Genomic DNA, 23,521 nt, shown 5'->3' with positions numbered 1-23,521 from the left:
TGTCAGATAAATATATCCACGTTCCGTCTTTCTAAAAGTGAATAAATACATACTAAGTTAAATCTTCTGGGACTCTGTGTCCTGTAACTACTTATCCTCACTGCTCCTCGATTCTCAGTTATGTATATGAGTGCACCCAAAAAATCCCAGAATTTATTTATTAAAAATTGTGTATTTATTTTTACATGTTTAAACTTCAGTCACCTTCAAAGTACTCTTCTTTTGATGCAATATACCTATTGAGATGCTTTTTCCACTGCTCAAAACAGTTTTTTAACTCATCAATTTTGATGCCTTTTGGTGCTTTTGCCGTTTTTTTTTTTTCACCTTTCCCACATTAGCAAAACATTTCTTTTTGAGGACTTTTTTCCATCCAGGGAAATTTTAAAAAAGTCTGGGTGAGATCGGGTGAATAGGGAGGGTGGGGCACTGGGGTTAAGCCATTTGGGGTCAAAAACTGCTGAACTCAGTGAGGTGTGGGCAGGTGCACTTTTAAATCACCCATCATGAAATGGACAAATGTATTGAAAGAATCTCAAACAACAAAAAAATTCACTGAAGTTGAATGCTGCCTCTTACAACAAAGCTAGCTGGTACACTGTTGGGTTCCCAGAGCACGTACCTAGTGGGGAAGTCTGTACTATAGGGGCCCAGCCTCCAAAAGATAATTCAATTTGGGGGGGTGCTCCCCCCCATATAGATCTGACTCCATTTCATCACTTTCTGTACATTTGCTAACCTTTTGTAATTTGGCCCATGATGCAATCATTTCAATTTTTAAAAATGACTTTTCTACAGTCACTAACAACTTCCTAGTGGCCAAATTATTCATGGTCAAATTTGGTATTTTAAGTCACTCCCTTTGAAACTATCACTCTAACTCTTCTTTCTGACTTCCCGTGTGACATGATTCTTGCCTCTCGGATGCCCTTCTCAGTCTCCTTCTTGGCTACATCCTTCTCATAAGTTTAATGGTCATCTGGATTCTGTTCTCAGTCCTATTTTCACTTAACCTGATATAGTTTCTCTGCTAGACTCCATCTAATCTCACTGTATATCAAATATTCCCAGATTTGTATCTCAACTTGGATGGGTTATTGCTATGATCTTAAGCATTGAATTTCATTCTTTTTTTTTCCTTTTTTTTTTTTGAGTGGGAGTCTCACTCTGTCACCCAGGCTGGAGGGCAGTGGCACGCTCATGGCCACTGCAACCTCAACCTGCTAGGCTCAGGCAATGCTTCTGCCTCAGCATCCCACATAGCTGGAACTATAGGTACGCACCACCATGCCTGGTTAAGTTTTTTATTTATTTATTGTAGAGATGAGGTCTCACCAAGTTGTCTATACTGGTCTCGAACCACTGGACTCAGATAATCCTCTCACCTCCACCTCTCAAAGTGCCGGGATTACAGGTATGAGCCACCACGCCTGGGCACTGAATTTCTAAGTGCCCCTTAGATCCCTCAACACAGATAGGATAGTCAAAACATTCTCAAACTCAAAATTTCTAAAACTGGCTGTCTTTTCTTTAAAACCAGTTGTACTACCTGTTATCCACATTTTGATTATTAGTACCAGCTAATGCCTCAAATCACTGAAAATCATTGAATTGACCTCGATCCTTCCTTCCTTTAATCCACTCATTTATTCGACACATTGGTCCCTTCCAAACTCCCTTCCACTATATTAGATTAGATGTGCAGTACTTCTTACATGACAAGAGCAGAGTTCTCGATCCAGGTAAGTGCTGCCAAACTCCTTTTCATGACATTAAAGTACCCACAATCTGATTTCTGTCTTTTCATCCTCCATTTAATCAATAAATATTGAGGTGGCATCCACTGTGTGCCTGGCACTGTGTCATCTCTACTCTTATTTCTGCTGTGTTCTCATGAAAAACATGCTATCAAGAGATACTGAACTATGTGTTGTTTCCAAAATATAACATGACTTATCATGTCTCCATGCCTCCTCTTAGGTAGACCCTACCTTGATAAGTCTGCCTGGGAAACATTATCCCACAAGACTCAACTCACATATCTCCTGTGTTAAGTCTTTACTAACAGTCCCTCAACTCCTATCCTGGACCCAAAGCTTGTTATATTTCTCTTTGAATCCTTAGCAAATTGCTTGGAAATTATTTATGTAGATGCCTATCTGTATCGGACTAGTTCCTCATCAATCAAAAAAGGATTGTACTTTTACAATTATTATAATAAGATACTTATTTTACATTTGGTATGATTATTAGAAATATTGAAAAATGACTGTACACTCTATATCTATCCCATGAAGCTCAGAGAGATTTAGGTAACTTTCCCATGGTGTCATAGACATAAGGACTGCAAGTGATTGGTCCCAGGTTTAAAGGACTCCAAGGCTTACATTGCATTTTACCATAAACTTACACTCTATTTTACCATAGGCAAGTCCTCTTGTTTACATCCCTAGCACTTAATGTCAAGATGGGAGAGGCACAAGTGCTCCCTCAACATTTATGGAATAAATGCATGCATGAAAACAAAACACTTTACCTCTTCCATTATAGAAAGAGAAAAGAATAATTCTAATGTAAACTGAAACTGATCAATAGTTCTCAGGCCATTAATTTCTATAAGAAACAAGAAAGTCCTTGGTTTGCAGATGAAAAACCAGAAGTGAATGTCCTAGTTGTTGCTCAAACCCTCTACTATAGGTCATTATCCAGAGTTTCCTGTCCCTTTTAGTCTGTAGATCATATGCTCAGCCATAGAGGGAATTTGCTTTCACTTATCTTCTACTGACTATAACTCTGCCTGTAGAACAAGTCCTGTTGTCGTCAAGATTGTAAGAATTTTCAATTTAAATGAACTCTCGCCATGATAAATACAAATCAAGGTTAAAAAAATCCATTTTAGTACAGAACTAAGAAACAAAGCCAGCCAAAGCTCACCCCCATCTAGCACCAGCTTTCTAAGTAGCCCCAAAATCTTATATAAATGGAAAACCTTTAACCCAAGGAACTCAGAGTCTAGAATAACCAGTAAATTTTGGCAACATTTTTATTCTTTTCACAGAGGAGAGAAGGAGGGAGAAAAATAAAGGCCTGGAAAAGTTAAGAAAGGTGTTATAAGGTGAACATAGTGATCCAATGGCCTGATTCTTAGACAAGTGAAACAATTATACACACCATTTACGTCCAGGTACCAAGGCAAGCAATTTGCCTGGTTTTTTTATGACATTCATAGACCTTCTGCAAGGGGGTCCCTTTTCTCCAAATGGGGAAACAGATTCTTCAATTCATATTTTTTCATAGGATGCTGATCCCTCTCTGAGCATCAAACAGGATAAAATGTCTTTTTGTAGTTTCCAAAGAACAAATATGATTTTATGTAGTTCAGGGGAGTCACTCCCTTTCCAGATGAGCTAGTGGTCAGTCTTTTGTTCATGGACACCTAAAACTTCACAAATAATTTAGTGTAGTGCTTTTCATGGAGTAAGTAGGTACTTATTTATGTTTCTTTATCCTCAAGGAGTCTGATAATTTATAGATTTGAGGCAACTTAATTTGTTTACCTTCTCACTGCCATCATCCCTTGGTAGAGGCTCCATTAAACTTTAATACATGAATTAATGAGCTGCTTATGTACAGTACAGTTTAAAATTATGTGGATTTGGATAGTAGCATTTTGTTGGACCAATCAATTTCCATAAATATGATAACAACACATATGATATAAATTTTAGAGAATGTTGGTTCTGTCCACCATCACTATAAACACATTCTATTTTGATTCATTATTGCTTATGTACTAGCAGGAAAAGATGGGCTGTAATACAGTACTTCATCATTTTGTAATCAATCTTGAATTATTGAATTATTGATTGAACATACCTATTGCCATTCTCCACTTTGAGAAGAAATAAGTGTGTGTGTGTGTGTGTGTGTGTGTGTAGAGCAAGGAGCATAATTGGTAAACAGAGAAAGCCTGATGAGAAAATGAGACCCAACAATGCCTTGAAGAAAGTATAAAGTTGGGATAGACAATTGAGGAGAGAAGAGACAACGTGAACAAAAGCAAAGAGGTGGTGTAGACATGTGTTTAGGACAGTAGAGAAGAACACATCTGGGAAATTAGGGGTTTATGCTCTAGGGCAGGGGTGTCCAACCTTTTGGCTTCCCTGGACCATATCAAGTAAAGAGGAACTGTCTTTGGCCACACACAAATCATATAATATAGTTTGGGCATATACATGATAAGAGCTATTTTATTTCTTTAAATATTTTTTATTCCAAAGTTTAGAAAAATTTGACTTTGGTTTTATAAAATTAATCCATCAATGTCTGCTTCAATGGAAGTGGTCACAATTCTTAGTGAGTTCTCAAGATGGTTGTCAGAAACGTTTGTTCAAATTTTGCTCTTTATCTGCTTCATAATTGAAAACAGCTGCTCACAAATGTATGAGCTGCCAAAAAATAATGTCATGAATAAGGTGTGACTGTGAACTTCAAAAATGGAACTATGCATGGGGTCATGAAGAAAATAAATGCTAAAAAACGTCTGATGTTAAAAGATTTTCTGGGGTCACATTACCAGCTATCATGGGCCACATGTGGCCCATGGGCTGTGGTTTGGACATGCCTGCTTTAGGGAATAATTGGAATTGCTTAGAAGGCCTTGATAATTACTTGAAACAGGATTTCTTCCTGTGAGCAACATGGTCTCATAAAAATCTTTTGAGCCGTGGAATGTTGTTTGACAGCATTGTTTTAGAAATACAGATTGGACAATGCTCAACAAGACGCACTGTGTATTGTAAGAATTCGTCTAGAGTGTTAAGGGTGGACAGAAGTGAAGATGCATGCTAAGATAGCTACTATGTAGGTTAAAGTAAGTTGTATGCATGAAGCAATAAGGGCACAGAGAGGTGATGGAAATAGAAACGGAGCTGAGCGTATACAAGTATGCGAAGAAGGAAGAACCACTGAGTGGTTGTTGTATAGGAAAAGCCACTGGGGACTTTATGATGAGTTATCTTCATCTGAAAACCAAGATGGAGTCAGAGTTTAAAATTTGCTTTAGTATCCTGAGATCACAACACTCAAGCAATCTAGCTTATTGTGCCTGGACTCACGTGTTCAGACCCCTGAGTGTTATGAATTCCCAGGTAACCAAAGGATCGGCGATATTTTTGGTATTAGTCTTATAGAGCTAAATAACATTTGTCGTTTCAAAATCAACAGAGTAAAAAATGCATTTGTAATCTTTATCTCACCAGAGCATGAAGTTAAAGCACCACGAGCTCCAGCTTCCTGCCTAATAGAAGGTTCCTGAGTTGTTTTTGTTTTTGTTTTTTTCAGACCATTGGGAAAACATTTTCAGTGACCTTAATTAGTACCCAAACAAAGAAAGAGAGATGAAAAGGGCAGTGAAGGACAGAAGAGGTCTGGAAAGGAAAGGCACCGTGAAAGGTGTGTTTTGGCTTGCACAGCATGCAAGCTCTCACATCATCAGGCCATGGAAACTTTGACTCAACCCCACACTTCATTCTGACGGCATTTCTAAAACCTCTGGAAATGCAGCGGGTCTCCTCTTCTGTCGGCCTACTTTTGACAACAGTAAAAATGTTTTACATGTGGATCAGGAAAAGTAGCCACGTCAACATTTTTTTCTTTACTTCTGGGCATTTTTCCTGGCTTCACACATTCTCCTTATTGCTTTCCTGATGCTCTGGACAGGCTTGGGAGAGGAATGCAGAAACCCAGGTCTGCTTTTTGAAACACTCAAGCAACCCACGGGATTACATAAAGCACAAAAGAGCACACTCCTCTTAAGGTGGCATGGTTTGGGAACCCAGGGTTGAGAGGGGAGCTCATTGTTTTCAGGGCCAGACCTTCCATAAAGATGTAGAGCCCCTGTGCTTTCTGCTGCCACTGCCAGGAGTGATGAGTGTGACAGGGGAGGAGGAGGCCATGTGGGGACGGGGCTGCAGCAGCTGAGCCCCTCTGCTCCCAGGGCCCAACTGCAGAGCTGTGGGCATGCAGGTGGACAGAGAGAGCCTGGTATGTAGCCAGCTCCAGAGGACAGGAAAGGAAACATAAAACAGCTGAATGCTTCCTGCACCTCCTCTCCTTTCTGGTTTTGGCAGAAAGCAGAATATAGCTCTGAACATGAAAGATCTCTTCACCCTTGATTCAAATGCTGAACACTTCCCAAACTGCTAAGACTTTGCAGAGGAAAGGACAACATTTTAAAAACGAGCAGAGGTTGTTAGGAAGCCGTTTCCTACCCCGTGGTTGCCATTTGCCAGCTTGTGGGAATTCTCTTTGCAGGCACTGCCTTCCTCTCTTGGTATTCAAGCAGAAAGGGAAGAAGGCTTCTGGAACAGCAGCCTGTTGGCTGGGATTCCTGCAGTTATGTTAGACCACTACTGGAGAAGGGACAGTGGAAAAGGTAAAAAATGCCTTCCTCTGCCCTTCAAAGATCTATTCAGAATTTCACGTAACAAAAGAATAGCAATGACTCTGGGAAGTAGTGTTTGGATGAACCAATTTAGTTGCTGAGGGGTAGGAAAACTAACAAAAGAGTGAACTTTCCTTTAAGCAATTAGTCCCTGAGTCTTCTTCAGTTTCTGTCACTGCCAGTTTCTCTATCAATGATGCAATAGGACAGCATCCATAAAATCTCTATAGCTCTATAAAATATGAAACATGTATCTCTCATTTAATCATCTTTGTGGCTGAGACAGGAATATAAATTAACTCCTGAATTCCTCACTGATTATATATGACAAAGATCGTAGCCAGGTCTTAACTACTTAAAGGAAGCAAGTCAAAAGGAACAAGGGTTTCTTTACAAAAAATTACCACTATATTTTGTGACTCTAATTTTTCCCATTTTTTTTTTGTTGTTGGTGACAATGAAGGGAAGATTAATAAATAGGTGGCAGATCAAAGAAAAAAGAGAAAAGGGAACGACACTAGGTGTCAGTTCAACTTCTGATTAAATCACTGTACACAACGTTAGAATGCTAACTACCTAGTTTCTATTGAAACAACCATTCCATGTAAGTAGTCCCACTTTAAAGCAAAATAATATTTTAAAATATTTTGATACATTAACCTTCTCTGAAAACATTTCATTTTACCTGTGTTATATTCTTTGACTCACCAAAATTAGTAAGTTCAAAAATGTCTTAGCTTCCTTTATTGATCATAAATTGTTATCTTTTGCCACACCCTGATCCTGATAGTTCTTATCTTTGGCCTCTCCCAGTGCTACCTTATGATATATTTGGAAAGTCAAGGTGACTCCCATTTCTAGCCTATGCCAAGCCATATAGTTGAAAAGAGGTCACCACAGATAATTCAGTTATCAACATTTTCTTAGCAGGGGAGGTGAAGCAAGCACCCAGGCAGCCGGAACCAAAACCAGAGTGATGAGAACACAGAATATCGATTTTTGAGGGACCCATTTCAAAGGATCAGAACATGGCTGCTTGATCTGGGTCTGGGAAGGGCCCATGCTGGCTTTGGCCCCTCCTCTGAGGATGGCCAGTCCAGCTTTCTCAGTTTCCCACTAGTCAAGGTGATCCCCATAAGACCACCATCCCGTAAGCCCCACTTTCACAGACAATAATTAACAGATTAAGATGAACCTTGGAAAATAAATATAGACAAGCAAGGATACACACATAAATCTCTCCTATAAGGCCCTAAACCCTTGGGTTCCAAACTTCCATTTTAACTGGGCATAAACTGACCTTAAAGCCTCAGAGAAGATATTTGTATTCATAAGAAGGACATGAACATATCATCTACCTACCTTTCCGAAAACTAAAGCACCGTTTGATTCTTCTGTATGTAGTTTTAGGGATGAAAGGAGTTGACGCTAAGGTGCCTGAGGGGCGTCCCCCAGAATTCCGGTCTTCAGGCATCATACAGGCCTGAAGTTCTGAGCCTGGTTTTGGCTTCTTTTAAAACCTGCCTCTGAGTGAAAGCCCACAGCCACTCCTTCTCATGTTTGTTTATTTGTTAGGTTTGAAGTGCTGATTCTTAGAACTTGAAGGTTTTGCTCATCCAGGTCCTGGCTTAGGGATAAGTTACCACCTCCCATGTACTCCTTTTTGGCAAAAAGACAAAAACAAAAAACTTCCTTTTTGCTTGCCTAATCCAGGGAGTTTTTAAGGTTTTTGTTTGTTTGTTTGTTTGTTTAAGTTTCTGCAGACATTCCAAAATGTCACAAGAAAAGAACTGCACGCAGCAAGCAAGCTACACCTTCTATTCAAACAGCAGGAATTGGTTTTTGTATTTTATTGTTCTTATTATTGAGAACTGTCTTCTCAGCTGGACTGAGATTCCTCTGGAAAGGTCAGCAAATAGCCCTGTGCAAGAGGAAAGAGGAACAATGACAAAAAGGCCCCCAAGGAATACTTCAGGACTGTCCTTGCTGCCTCCTTTCATCTGAGCAAAGGCTAGGAAAATCATGGCACCTTCTCCAGAAAGCAGTTCGGTGCATGATGGATTTCTTTCAACGGACTCCTCTGTGCCTTATAGAGCGCCCCACATCCTTTGATGCTCTCTGCAGGTTTCTCCCTTTCCCCTTCTGTCTTCAAACTCCCGAGGGAATCATCTCATCAGAAGAGTCCAGTGCCCATTTCAGCAGGCTCCTTGGATCTGCGGGGGAGGCAGCTGTGCAAGGGAGTGCCCCCCCTTCCTGCTCCTCTCTCCGTTTGTTTCTCAATGAGAGCCAGGCGGGAGCTGGCAGGGCTACGGCTGCTCGTCACCAAGGCTGTGGCTGCGGCTGCCTCCAGTGCCCGCTGGTCACATGCAGAAGGTGCAGTCACAACACATGAGGGGAGGAGGGAGGATGCCACACTGCAGTAGGAACCCCTTTCTTTTTCTGTTGACTTTGCATTGGCTTCCCGGTTCTTGTCTTGAGCAGCCCTTTTTCACGGCTGGCTCAGCCCCTACAGAACTCACAGGATACCAAATCAAACTCCGAGGATAAATATTTTGTCCCTCATATCCACACAGTATGACCTCCCTGTACAATATTTACTTATTTTTTCAGATCCTTTGCAACCGAATCCATTTGAAAGTGTTGATTTAGCATGCAACATGATTAACTTGCACCATTATAACATATTTATATAATATATATGTGTGTGTTTGTAAAAGAGAAAAGTATTTTAGCTATGTTGGCAAAAAGTATGCAGGTATAATCACAAACAAATCAACCCGTGCGTGTGTGTGTGTGTGTGTGTGTGTGTGTGTGTATGTGTGTGTGTATGTGTGTGTGTATTTCTACATATGAGTACATGTACATTTCTCTGATTACAACTTGCAAACCAATTCTGTTTTCAACATTTTCCCACACTCTTGCATGCACCTCTCTCCATCCCAGCCCCCATGTCCACGAACCATGTCAGTCCTACTCACTGAACAATTTACTCGCTGGGTTAATCATTCATCCACCTGGCTGCTGCATGAACAGATTAGGAATGCTAGTGCTTTAACCCCGATTGACCTCCAAGGCCCATGCGCTCAGCCAGACCTTTACAAAACCATGAAGAGTGCTAAAAATGTCCTCCCATCATTACCCTGACTAGCATGCACGCATAGGTAATATTTTGGCATTGAAAAGGTTGTGATTCGTTGTTTCTGTGATTATTTTTTACCTTCTGTGTCACAACATACTGCTGAGAAAATAACTACTGAGTGTAACTCAGCATCACCAAGACAGGAGGGCTACACTTGAAAACACTTCAGCCAACTGAAAAATTCACTGACCTGAGCCTCGTTATGGAGTAAATGCTGTCATCACAAGATATTGGAGCCTGGACATGAAAACTATTTTTCCCTTTTTTTTAATTTCACAAGCAAAGGACAATTGAAGGTGAGGGAATAAAACTATGTATCCAAGATCACACAGTTGGTCTCTGTCTAAGGCAAGACCACACTGCCTCTTAATTAACCCCTCCTAGGCCTTATGCCAACTATTCATCATAAAGATTAGTCACAAGCAATATTTTTAGAACCTGGGTCTCTGAATCAATTCATTTTGCTAGGAGACAGAAATATACAGGAGAAACCTGATTTTGCTAGCAGCTAACATGAGGCTAAGCACTCAGAGCTAGAGAATAACTAATGAATTATCAGTCTCCTTGGAGTCTGGCCTAGACACTTTCATAAGTGCTATCTCAAAAACAATGTAAAACAGTATAAAATAAACAAGAGAGGAAGGAAGGAAGGAAGGAAGGAAGGAAGGAAGGAAGGAAGGAAGGAAGGAAGCGGGGGAAAAAAGGAAGAAAACAAAACTTTCCCAAAGTGAAATAAATGTTTTGACATCCCAAATTTTGTATTTGACTTTTAATCAGAAGCCAGGTGCCTCTTAGATAGGATTATGAATAGAAAAGCAATGGTTTGTGAGTGTCTTTAAGCAGACAAGCACCAAGTTGAGGTATCTAGATTCAATGTTGAACTTTGTTATCAGGCTAGAGAGTTAAAAGGGAAAGTAGACTTTTCACGTTTCTGTTGGTTCTCTGCCCCATCTGAATATTTTATAAATTCACTTTAATGAAAAGGCCTATCATTTCAAAGCCCTATATTTTATGATTTTTCACTTAACAGTTTGCCATTTGTAAGAGATTGATGAGTTAGGCAAGCTCCTGTGGTGTCTCCTATATTTAAATCTAGTGTCTATTATCATCATAGCAAAAAGGGAATATTTTGCAAATACATGGAACCTGAACAAAGGTAAGCTCAAGTGCCTCATGAAAAACGTCAACTTTTAAAAAATATAGGTTATGAAACTGCCACAATGAAGCACCCCTTTTTTAATAGATACATTTAAAATGTATCTACATGTGGTTTACAGTGACTGATAAATCAGGATGAAATGTCACCTTCTCTTCTAAATGTCTTTACACATGCCAAATAATCAAGAGGTGTTCATTTAAGGTTAACAATATCTGGGTCCTATAACTAGGGTAGGAAGGGAAAATGCATTCTCTTAAGAAAGAGATTATGAAAATTCAAGTTTTTAGTAGCTTTATTGAGATATCATTTGCATACCACGGAACTAATCCACCCTGTCAAAGTGTACACAATTCAATGGCTTTTAGAAAATTCACAGATATGTGCAACCATTGCCACAGTTAATTCTAGAGTATTTTCATCTTCTCAAAAGAAAACCCTATACATTTTGGCTATCACTCTATTCTCTCATCCTCCATCCCAGCCCTAAGAAACCACTAATCTACTTTCTATCTCCATAGATTTCCCTGTTCTGTGCTTTCATGTGAATGGAATCATAGTATATTCCCTTTAGTAACTGATTTCTTTCACTTAGCACGATGTATTCAAATTTCATTCCTGTTATAGCATGTATCAGTTCATCCTTCCTTCAGGCCAAATAATCCATTCTATGGGTAGATTACGTTATGCTTATTCATTCATCTGTTGAAGGACATTTGGGTTGTTTCCACATTTTCTTTCACTTGCTTGATGGTGACAGTTCAGGTATTTTTGAAGAACTCAAAAACTATATTAATTTTAACTATCATATGTTAAAAAAGCTCTTGTTTTTAGCATATACTGAAGACCATACTATCAATAAAGCATAGGCTTGTAATTGTGAGTTTTCCACTACCACAGTAGTAGAAGATCATACCATTGTGCTATAAAGCTGAAGGAACACATGAGTTTTCTTCCTAGTTCTGTTAATCACAGTGTGACACTTGGCAAACTTTTCATCCTCCCTGAATCCTAATGACTTAATCCATAAAACGTGGGGTTAAACTAAAACAATGGTTTTAAAATATTCCAGATTTGTGGAAAATTTACTTTCAACAAAATGTTAAGTAGAATCTTAATCTACAGTATAAAATAAGGGTTATTCAGTCATATAAATTTATTGTTTAAAACTAAAAGTTACAATGTTTCATTACAATTTCAATCAACAATTACAGAGTTCATTAATATTAATAGGGACATTTGAAACTCAAGATTAATATGAACATTTGAAACTCAAGATTATGGGTGGCTGTGGCAATCTACAATCACTGTTATTATTCAGTTTGGTTCTGTATGTATTAACTTTAGAACTTTCTGATATTCAGAGTAATCATAAAGGATTTATTGCAAATTAAATGAGCACTTTAAAAACTTGCCTTGCAATCTCATAACACTTTCCTATTAAATGAAGAGGGCAGAAGATTTATTCTTTGAAGCATTGTTTCTATTATGAGTGCTACATGTTAAAATACATCTCTTTATAAAATTCCTGAAGCATATATGCAGGATAAAGTATAGAGACCAACCAACCACTAGAGTATCCCCTCCAGGCTCATGAATTTGAAGATTCACATATACATCTTGCCCAGTTCTACTGGAATTATTTCTAGGATTTCTAGGCTGGTGCACTGCCTGTGGTCAATGATTTGAAGGATCTCATTCGTCATTCTTGAGGAAACGACAGATGGAGGAGGAGGAAAGGGAATAACTAACATACCTGATGGAAATAATCCCTAAAAATAATACCTTCTTAAGCAGATATTAAGAATTCCCTTGAGCTCAGGAGCCCAAGAAACCTGATCACAGAGGGGAGATGAGGGTCTTTAGAATAAAGGAACTTTATTTATTTTTTATTATAAAGATGTGGGGTACAATTCAAGGTTAGGTATAGAAACGTTGATTATGCAGGTACCCTTGTTGATGAAGTATGCCCCTCCCTCCCCTAGCAGTTTCCCCCAACTGCCAATCCCATCCCCCTACCCCCGACTGTTTCTCACTACTGCCAATTGCTTTCTTATAGTATTATAATTGTTCAAGGTCCACTTATGAGTGAGAACGTATGGTATTCTGTTCTTTGTTTCTGTGATAGATCACTGAGTATGATCAACTGTAAATCCATCCAAGTTGTTGCAGAGTCAATTTGTTTGTCCTTCTTTATGGCTGCATAATATTCCATTGTGTATATGTGCCACATTTTTTTATCCAGTCTAGCTTCGATGGGCAACATGGTTGGTTCCATGTTTTTGCTATTGTGAATAGAGCTGCAACACACATTCCTGTGCAGGCATCTTTTCTGTAGAATGATTTGAGTTCCTCCAGGTATATTCCCAACTGGGGAATTGCTGGGTCATATGGAAGGTCAATTTCTAGTCCTTTCAGAAATCACTACACAGTCTTCCAAAGAGGTTGCACGAGTTTGCATTCCCACCAGCAGTGTAGAAGTGTTCCTTTTTCTTCACATTCTCACCGGCATCTGTTGTTGTTTGTTTTATTAATGATGGCCATTCTTACTGGGGTTAGGTGGTATCTCAATGTGGCTTTGATTTGCATTTCTCTGATGATGAGTGAGGCTGAGCACTTTTTCATGTATGTGTCTGTTGGGTGCTTGGAATATCTTCTTTTGAGAAGTGTCTATTCATGTCTTTTGCCCACTTTTTAATGGGGTTGTTTGTTTTTTTTCCTTTCAGCGCATTTGAGTTCCTTGTAGATCCTAGATGTTAGGCCATTGTCAGATACACATAGTTGGCAAATCTTTTTTTCCCATCCTGTGGACTGTCTCCCTGTTCTCTTGATGATTTCTATTGCTCTGCAGAAGCTTGTACCACTTCTCCATCTTGAGGTTCCACTTGTCCATCTTATTTCTTAAGGTATGGGCATTTAGGTTCTGAATAGGAATTGGTTGCCAGTTCCAATTTCCATAAGGGTGTCTCCTGCGTTTTCTAAGATTCTTATAGTTTGAGATTTTAGGTTTAGGTCTTGATCCATTTAGAATTAATTTTTGTGTATGGTGTTAGATAGGGGTCCTGTTTCAATCTTCTGCATGTGATCAGCCAGTTTTCCCAGCACCATTTACTGAATAGGTTCTACTCTCCATAGTGGTTGTTTTGTTGATATTTTCTATGATATTTTTGTCTTCTATGTCCTATATTTGGACTCTAATTTTGGTGATTTGGATACTTCTGTTAATGTTGGGGCTTTGGTGGTCTTCTCTTTCCAGCTCCCTTGAGTGATTTGTTAGGCTCTTCACTTGTAATCTTTCTGTTTTCTTGATGTGTGCTCGTAGAGATATAACTTCCCCTCTTAGAACTGTTTGCATGGCATCTCAGAGGTTTTGGTAAGATATTTCTTAATTTTCATTTGTTTCCAGGAATCTTTTAATTTCTGCTTTGATTTCAGTGTTGACCCAGTAGTTGTTCAGCAACATGCTGTTTAGTGTCCATGTCTTTTGGGCTTTGGGGAAATGTTGTTGGTGTTGATATTTAATTTTATTCCACTATGGTCTGAGAGTGTGCATGGCAAGATTTCAACCTTATGGAATTTGTTTACGCTTGATTTATGGCCAAGGATGTGATCGATCTTGGAGTACATTCCATGTGATGATGAGTAGATTCTGTGGTTGTTGGGTGGAATAATATGTATGTATCTATTAAGTCCACTTGGTCGGGTGTCAAGTTTAGGTTCTGGATCTCCTTGTTGATTTTTTGGCCTCAAGGATCTATCTAGGACTGTTAGTGGGGTATTCAAATCCCCTGCTATAATAGTGTTGAATCAATATCTTTTTTTAGTTTACTTAGTAATTGCTTTGTAAATGCCGGTGATCCTGTGTTGGGTGCATACATGTTTAGGATGGGTATTTCTTGTTGATAGATTGAACCTTTTATCATTATGTAGTGTCCTGTTGCATCTTTCTTAATTTTTGATAGCTTAAAGGTTATTTTGTCTGATATTAAAATTGCAACTCCTGCCTTCTTTTGTGATCCATTTGCCTGGAACCTCATTTTCCATCCTTTAACTTTGAGTCTGTGTGCATCCCTTGTAGTGAGATGAGGCTTCTGGATGCAGCAAATAATTGGGTCATGGTTTCTTATCTAGTTTACCATTCTGTGTCTTTTCAGTGGTGCATTTAATCTATTCACATTCAGGCTGATTATTGAAATGTGATTGTTTATTGCTGCCATGAGGTTCTTATAATGTTTTTTCTTTGTTTGCTTGTTTCCTTTTGGCTTTGGGGTTAATGTATGTGTGTGTTTTCAAGTTTCTTGTTGCACTGTATTCTCTGTTGATTCTGTGCTCTGCTGTTCTCTTGGGAAGTGTGTGGTTATTCTTTTTTTTCTTTCTTCTGTACTTAATTCCTTTTTAAGTGTCTCCTGTAGAGATGGTCTGGAAGCTGCATAATCTCTTAGGGATTGGATGTCTGAGAAGGATTTTAATTCTCAGTCACTGATGAAGCTGAGCTTGGCTGGATAGGAAATTCTTGGTTGAAATTGTTTATCTTTAAGGACTTTGAATATGGGGCCCCAGTCCCTTCTTGCTTGCAGTGTTTCTGCCGATAGGTCTGCTGCTTTTCTGATTGGCTTTCCCCGGTAAGTAGTCTGGTGTTTCTCTCTTGCTGCCTTTAGGATTTTTTTCTTTTGTGCCTACTTTGTGTGGGCAAATTACTATGTGTCTAGGGGATCTTCTCATTTGATGTCTTGTGGGGGTTCTCTGTATCTCTTGTGCTTGGCTGGTCACATCTCTAGTGAGATGGGGAAAGTTTTTTTTGATTACCTCCTGGAATACTTGTTCCAAGTTGTTCTCCATTTCTCTGTCTTCTTCTGGGACATCAATCAGGCATAGGTTCAGTCTCTTGATATAATTGCACATGTCTTGTAGGCTTTGTTCTTTCTTTCTGTGTCTTCTTTCCATGTTTTTTACAGATCAGCTTAATTCCATGTTCTGGTCTTCAGGTTCTGAGACTCTTTCTTCAGCTAGATTAATTCTGCCTTCCATGCTTGTCATCTCATTATTTATTTCCTGGATGAAATTTTTTATTGCCAAAATCCCTGTTACAAGTTCTTTCAGTGTTACATCTTGTCTTTCTTGAGTCTTATTCACTCCTTCCTTCCATTCCCTAATTGCAGTCATATTCTGGGGCCAGTTGTTGGTGACTTCCACTGTTTGGGCACCAAGGCCTGATTTTTCAGGAGTTTTGTCTTTGGTACACTTGAATTGCCTGAGGTCTTCCTCTGGTTTTTCCTTGTTTGTGACAGATCTCTTGTTTTTCTGTTTAGCTCTGTTATTCAGTGTCAGTAGGAGAGACTTTCTAGAATAAAGGAACTTTAAAAAGATACATTCTCAGGTTCCTCATAAATCCTTGAACTTGGAGGTGCCAGCAAACCTCTACCAGTTGAGTATGTATACTTTTATATAGTCTCCTTATCCTCTGAGGGACTTGGACACATATGTTCCCAATGGATGCCTGAAACCCTATGTATACTATGGTTTTTTCCTAGAAATACATACCTACAATAAAGTTTAGTTTATGAATTAGGCACAATAAGTGATTAACAACTAATAGTCAAATAAAACAATTATAACAATATAAAAGTTATCTGAATGTAGTCTCCCTTTCAAAATACCTTATTGTACTATAGATCTTAGTAACCTCAGCATACAATTTCCCCCCCTAATGTCAGGAACCTTTCACCACTTGACATACAAGCAGCATTTGACAGCTCCTCTTTGATATGTCCAAATTGCAAATATTACTACTCTTGTGTTTTGGGGGCAATTATTAAGTAAAATAAGGGTTCCTTTAACACAATCACTGAGATCTGATAACCAAGAAAGCCACTAAGTGACTATTGGGAAGGTAGCATAGACTGCTTGAAGACACTGGATGTTTGGATGGTTCACCTCCCAGGAGGGATGGTGCAACATTTCATCATGCTACTGAGAATGACGTAAACTCTAAAACTTACAAATTGTTTATTTCTGGAATTTTTCATTTAATATTTTTGGTCCATGGTTGACCAGGTTAACTGACACCATGGATAAGTGAGCATACCTTACCGTGTAACTGTGAGGAACCCTTGGCTAAGGTACCTGGGTGGGCATCTCAGACCCTGGGGTCTTTTCAAATATTTCACATAGTCACTTACTAGCCATTTTGGGCTATGAATATGGTAACCACATATGTTATCATTCAAAGTAAAGTACTGCAAGGGTGAAAGGTAGCACAGTGAATAATTAACCTGGGGCAACAGTTGCAAATAGAACTACTACCCGGAAAATAGGAGTTAATGGTCAGCCCAGTTAGGAACCTCTCCCTTCCCTAAAAGAAGACACTGCTAAATGATAGACAATTGATAGACATCTCATTAATCTAGTAAAGTATAAATACATCTTCAATGCATCTTTTAACTTCAACTTACCAACTTTTTAAACTAAGTAAACTTTCAAAGTTATTCTAAAGAGGACAGTCAGCCTTAGCAGCATCTGATATGCTTAGAGAAAAAAATAAATTTACTTTCTCAATTCGGGGTGCTAACAATATTCAAAAGAGAAACATGAAATCAATATGAGAATTGCAAATGGCTTATGAAGTGTGAATTTGACATAATATAATTTATTTTGACCTACACCAACATATAAATATTAGGCTTTATGTTCTTGGAAATACATTTACTTGTAGGTAAATATTTTTATGTTTTCAATTTTTGTTTCCATTTGCTGAATTTTTCCTTTTAAATAGTTTTTCTGTTTATATGATTCTAATTTATATTTTTGATAGACCAATATCATATCTTTTATCTTTTCTTCCTTCATTTGGTTCTATTCATAGCAGCTTTTTAGATTATTCTTCATATGGTACATTCTCAACACAGAGATATTTTTGAAACTTATTATCAAATTTACAAACACTTAGCTGATTGAAAGCACTGTTTTACTCTAACAGTCACCAGATTCTCATAAAAAGTTATGGCATTCCTCTTTGATGCCATTGAGCATCTGGGGGCTGGGATTTCTTCCAAACCAAGTAGCCATAATTTTTTTGCTTCATATATAGATGTTCTTAACTAATCTACACTTACAGTATGCTTTCCATAACTGTTTATTGTTAGTAAATTTGAAAAAAAATCAAAACCAAAGGAAAAAGATCCGAAAGATCATGCGTTTTTATAACTCAATATGTTCATGGAAGAAGGTAAGTTACTAAGTATAATAAGTGACCTAAATTAAACTTCTAGGGGTTACTTAGATGTGTGCCTAACAATAATGTTTACTAATTTACTATTTATTTTAACATTCACTCATTTGAATATAGAAGCATCAGCTTGAATATAGTAACATCAGCTGGGGGACAGGGATGAACAGCTTTGGTCTATCTTTCTCTTTTTCCCTGATTGTAAAAGATATACTCACCTCCTCCAAAAGGTCCCCATATGACTCGGCGGATGGACTTCACCCAGTCTTCCATATCATTCTGGGTGGTCGCCATGAGGAGATAGCTTTCATGATTTGCTGTCATCCGATCCCGATCGCCTCCTGTAAAAAGACAGTAACCCATTCAGCTGAATATTCATCCAAAGATTCCTGATCACCAGCCTCCAAGGGAATCCCTGAAACACAGATGATGCCAAATACAGCCAGCCCCAGGTTCTAACCAATGAATTAGAAATATTTACCATGGTTTCTGAATAGAAAAAAAAAAATCTGCTAAAAAAGAAACTCTTATGTTTTTAGGAGAAAAGTGGAGCACAAATGTCATTCCCCAAACAAAGCCTGGGTTTTTTTGTCCTAGCAATAATGCACAGGTCTGCATTAACTTATAATCCAATCTATTCACACTAAGCTGCTGAATAGGGAGAAACAGCAAAAACAAAATGAAAGATGAAGAGGGGAAGAGGGTCCACAGAGTTTGACTTTTCATCGGAAAAAGATGCTGAACATTCTGAGCACTGCTTAGTGCACACACAGTGATGCCACCAGGACATCATGGTTGAATCTGGGAATTCTAGGAAAGGTAAAACCCACATGCTACACTTTCCACCCAGAGGTCCTCCTCTTTGCCTCTGTTCTGGAAGAGAAACTTCATTCCCCCAGATCACAATTTCAGGAAAGGAGCAATCAGTGCAGAGAGGGAAGAAGAACTTGCCTGGCCAGTCCCAAAGGCTAAATCACACCCAGGTTGCCCTCACACCCTGAGATTGAGTTTCAGGAAACTCTGTAGTACCTCCATGCAAAACTTCCATGGTCCTCTAGGATTTTTCCCTAAAGCACAACTCTTATACTTTAAAAACTTTATAATCCCTAATATCAACTTTGAAGTGCTGGATTTCCAAGGCATTGAATTTAATTTTTTAGACGTCTTTTGTAGCACATTGAAGGCTCCCTGGTGATTTAACTTTTTCCACTTACAAAACAGAGATAACCGCATCTGACCTTGAAACAGGTATTGAGGTATGGTTTTGACAGATGTTTAAGTATTTCTGAAAACAAATATCAGCAAGTTCTGCTTATCCATCTTTGAACATAATTAGTGTTGTTCACAGAAATGGAATTAATTTTATTAAGAAATTGGAATAGTATGTATTTAACCGATTCTAATAATATGCTAATATTATATTCCTAAGGTGCTCAAATATCTATCAATATTAAGTTTCCACCAAATGTTATAAAATTGATGCCTTGGGTTGATTAATTCGTATCCAAGTGAAATTGTTTGTCTATAAGGGGATTTAAATATCTTTAGGAACAGCTTTTCAGGCACCACCACTCTCTTCTTTCAAACTCAGCCTAGTTTACAACAGGCACCACTAATTTACAACAGGCACCACCACTCTCTTCTTTCAAACTCAGCCTAGTTTACACATAGATCTGAAAGCTCCAGGTATCTGAGTTTGTGACCTATGAATTCTATACGAATGCTTTGGGCTGAGAAGGACAAAAATTCTAGTATTGATATAAATTTATACAACAGATGAAAGGTCAGAGAAGTGCAATAACTTAAAGTCACCCAGTAGAAAAACTTGAGTTGGTGTTTCACATTTTAATACAACTGGATGGGAGGAAGATATAGAAATAGATTTTCTGAATGTTGACAAATCTTCTGAATTAACAAAACTAGCCTTCTCATATTATGGCGAACATCTCACAATTATGATTACATAATACCTCGAGGTCAATAATCATTTTATTTTTATTTTTTATTTTTTTGAGTTGGAGTTTCACTCCATTGCGCAGGCTGGAGTGCAGTGGCATGCTCAGGGCCACCCCAGCTATCCTTCTGCCTCAGCCTTTCAAGTAGCCGGAGCTACAGGCGGGCACTACCACACCCGGCTAATTTTATCTATCTATTTATTTGTTTGTTTGTTTGTTTGTTTTAGAGACACGGTCTTGCCAAGTTGCCCTGGCTGATCTCAAACCCGCAGGCTCAGACAATTGTCTCAGTCTCCCAATGCTCTGGGATTACAGGCTGAGCCTCCAAGTCCAGCCAATAATCACTTTAAACAACTTGCATCTGAAAAAGCATAGGTTCAGGAGTCAAAAAAAAAAACAAACCAGTTTGAATCACACTTTTATTTGATATTAGTTGTTTTACTTCTAGAGAATTACATAACTTCTGGAAACTCAGTGTCCTTAATTATGCTTTAGAAATGATAATACTTATATAGTCCATTTCTGTGAGAATTAAGCAAAATAAAGTATATAAAAATACTAGTACTGTGTTAGGCTACAATATAAATTGTGTAAATATTTATTCCATCTCATGTAACTGCCTACCACACTTATTGAAAAAAAAATAAAGAACATATTGCATTACATTGATCTCAGAGATATTACATGTAATAAGAGCTTAGGAACAATAGTAACAGGGATTAAAAAAAAACTGTTATCTTTCTTTCACACATAAATGCTCAATGATGCACATTAAAGTTATATTCTGTCCATGGATATAAATATTCCACATGTTAATATGCATATGCATGGCTGTATGACATGTAAGTGGCAAAAGTTAGTAAATGGCAAAATAGAAAGATGCTTCATCTGGCATGGCACAGTACTAAAAATTAATTCTGTATGCTGATCCACTTATACCACAGTACTGAACCATAATAAATTACCATTTTGAAAATCAGAACATTATAATTACTGTCTTTGCCTGAAGAATGCCTAGCAATTCAGACAGCAATATCCTGCTGTGTCACCCCCAGGCTCCACAGTGGGTGAGTTTCAGGCACAACAGTGTGTTTCTGCCTGAAAGCAGAGGGAAAAGAGAATGAGCACAACTGGCCATTTCCCCCTGACTTTTCATTTGATTCCTTATATATGCCAGTGGTACTGTGTGTCTGCCCCTGCATCTCACTGAGACTTCCAATTACAGATGTGGAACTACCATCTGTGAATTTCACCATGGATCTAGGTCTTCATTCCTCAGTGCAATAGCAAGAGATAGGGGGAATTTTAGAAAAATGGTTTTGATTAATCTTGGGTAGAAATAAACTCATTACTAAGAATGTGACTAAAACAATTATATAGATGTATATAGATACAAACTAGATACGCTGTCCTTAAAGTAGGTGATTTCTAGCTGAAGATGCAATCTGTTTTAATGCATAACTCCTTGGTTGTAAGAGTCTAGTACTCTGCCTTGCAACTGAAGAGGTTCAACAATAACTGATCAAAGGTAGGATTTGATAAATGATTAAACACAGAATTTAGACTTTTAGTCATATGGGTCAAACTTCACTCTCTTTGTTAGCCCTTTATGGGACTTATAGATCCATTTAACCATTTTCAATTCAAAAATTTGTTCAAGAGGTGAATTTTAAAAAGCAATGTTGAGATCTGCAGTGAGAGTTTCACAGTCATCTTCATCCCATAGGTAATGTATGTGTATTATATCATCTTCTATAAGCCAGTACACATTCTACATTCTTCCCCTATGCTTGAATAAAAATATCTAGGCAGTGTCAATTTTTTAAAAAATGATTTTAAATGATGGAAGATTTGCACACATTTTAAAGGACACACTGGAACAGTAACTTGTATACAACTTTTAGATGTTCATTCTGTTGGTAGCAATGCTTTAGCACTACTGCAAATATTTTGTTAAGTAGGTCATGTCATTTAATTTTACTTGTTTATATATAATTACAAGTATTTGTATGTTTTGTTGAGATAATCTGTGTAATTGCATTTGACATGAATTTTTCTTTCCTAGAAATAAAACAGATTATCTGATATTAAATACTTGACACAATAAACTTTTGTAAAAATTAAAAGTTAGATTTAAAAAAACTTAATGAGCCTAATAGACTAAAAAATGCTTAATCTAAAATTAAAAATTAGTTTTAAAAAATCAGTGTTAAAGAAAATGCACAGTTAATTGCAAAAAATTAAATATCAATTAACCATATGACAACTTTAAAACTTTTGGTATTTACAAGATAATCATTTTAAAAATATTTTTAATACATTTAAAAATAATTCTTGATTTTTTAAGATAAATATTGGAAATGGTATGCCAAGTTATACATGCTCATTGTTTATAGAAGTATAGGTAATATTTCTTATAATACAACCACAAAAATAAGATTTTGAAGCTTATTGATATGAGTTTATACAAAATTAAAAGTAAAAATATTATTCATGATATTATTAAATATTATTCATGATATTATCTCAGTTTTTGTATAGGTAGAAAGTCATAAAAATAAGATACTGTATTAAAAAACAATAATTTTAACAATTGGGAATATTTTTGCTTTCCTTTTGTACTTTTCTATATTTTCCAGATGTTCAACCATATGTTGCTTTATAATACGTGGATTATTTCAGCTGTTTTACTATTTTATTATTACCTTGAACATTTATCTTTTATCAGAAAGACATAATTATTGAAAAGAACAAATAATAGGAATCATAAGGTCATGAAGGCACTAAATAATAAAAAGCCAGGTGAGCTGGAAGTTGATTATCACTAGTTTTACTCAGTGCTGCTTAAGATCGCACATCTTGAATTCTCATTAGTTTACTTATAACCTCTTCTCTGTATTCACCAGACACTGTTCTGTGAGTGCTTCCTCTCTGGAAGATTTGGGATACATTGCTCAAAGTCTAGATTGTATCATAGAACTAGGACTTTATCAGCAACAAAAAAGACTGCTATTATTATGTGCATTGCCTTTCTAAAAATTACATCTTAAGAAATATTTTACTGAACTTATTGTGTGAAAATTTCTAATAACAGTTACCAGAGTAGATTTTTGCTATTTTTCTTGGGCAGAAAATAACTGTAAGTTGTCAATAAAATTGCGAACTGAAAACAAAACAAATTATCAAAAGCGATGTTTCTATATGTGCATCATTTCCAGTAAATAAACTTTTAAAGATATACAGTGAGTTGTTTGTATTTAACTTTTAAAACAGGTAGCACAAAGGAAACTGTGGTCAGAGGTATTTGAGTTTGTTTCCAAGACAAGTTCACTGTACAGACCTGAGGACATTTCAGTGGACCCCTTAGAGGCTGTTAATATTTTTCAAGGATGAAATGTTTCCTCATTTCCAGTTGAAAATCAGGTCAAAACTAGACTATTGTACTATTCATTTTATTATAGGATACAAAATAATATTTCAATGTTCTAAGTAAAGTTAATAATTTTTACTCATACAATTGTAAGAGGTTTTTAAAAGTGTTTCCAAAACTTAGTTTGGGTTTTTATTAGTAATAGAATTCTAATGATAAATTCAAGATTTA

The 23,521-nt window shown here is 37.3% G+C and overlaps 1 protein-coding gene across 3 annotated transcripts in view; it reads right to left on the bottom strand.

Annotated features, from left to right (window-relative positions):
* The window catches only part of ARHGAP24 (Rho GTPase activating protein 24), an 87,788-nt gene extending 69,475 nt beyond the window's left edge, over positions 1-18,313 (bottom strand). Inside the window, exon 1 of one of the 3 annotated variants that reach the window (XM_008053276.2) lies at positions 18,184-18,313. In XM_008053276.2, the coding sequence (XP_008051467.1) occupies positions 18,184-18,289 (106 nt within the window). In that variant the 5' untranslated portion in view covers positions 18,290-18,313. Of the gene's footprint in view, positions 1-7,807; positions 8,851-18,183 lie in introns of those variants that run through there. The other 2 variants (XM_021710078.1, XM_008053275.2) reach the window with 2 other exon arrangements.
* Between the last annotated feature and the right edge of the window lie 5,208 nt (positions 18,314-23,521).

Source organism: Carlito syrichta, unplaced genomic scaffold (assembly GCF_000164805.1).
Source record: "Carlito syrichta isolate Samal-C Ts95f unplaced genomic scaffold, Tarsius_syrichta-2.0.1 Scaffold288018, whole genome shotgun sequence".
NCBI classification, from domain to species: Eukaryota; Metazoa; Chordata; class Mammalia; order Primates; family Tarsiidae; genus Carlito; species Carlito syrichta.
This window is presented reverse-complemented; position numbering and strand designations above follow the sequence as displayed.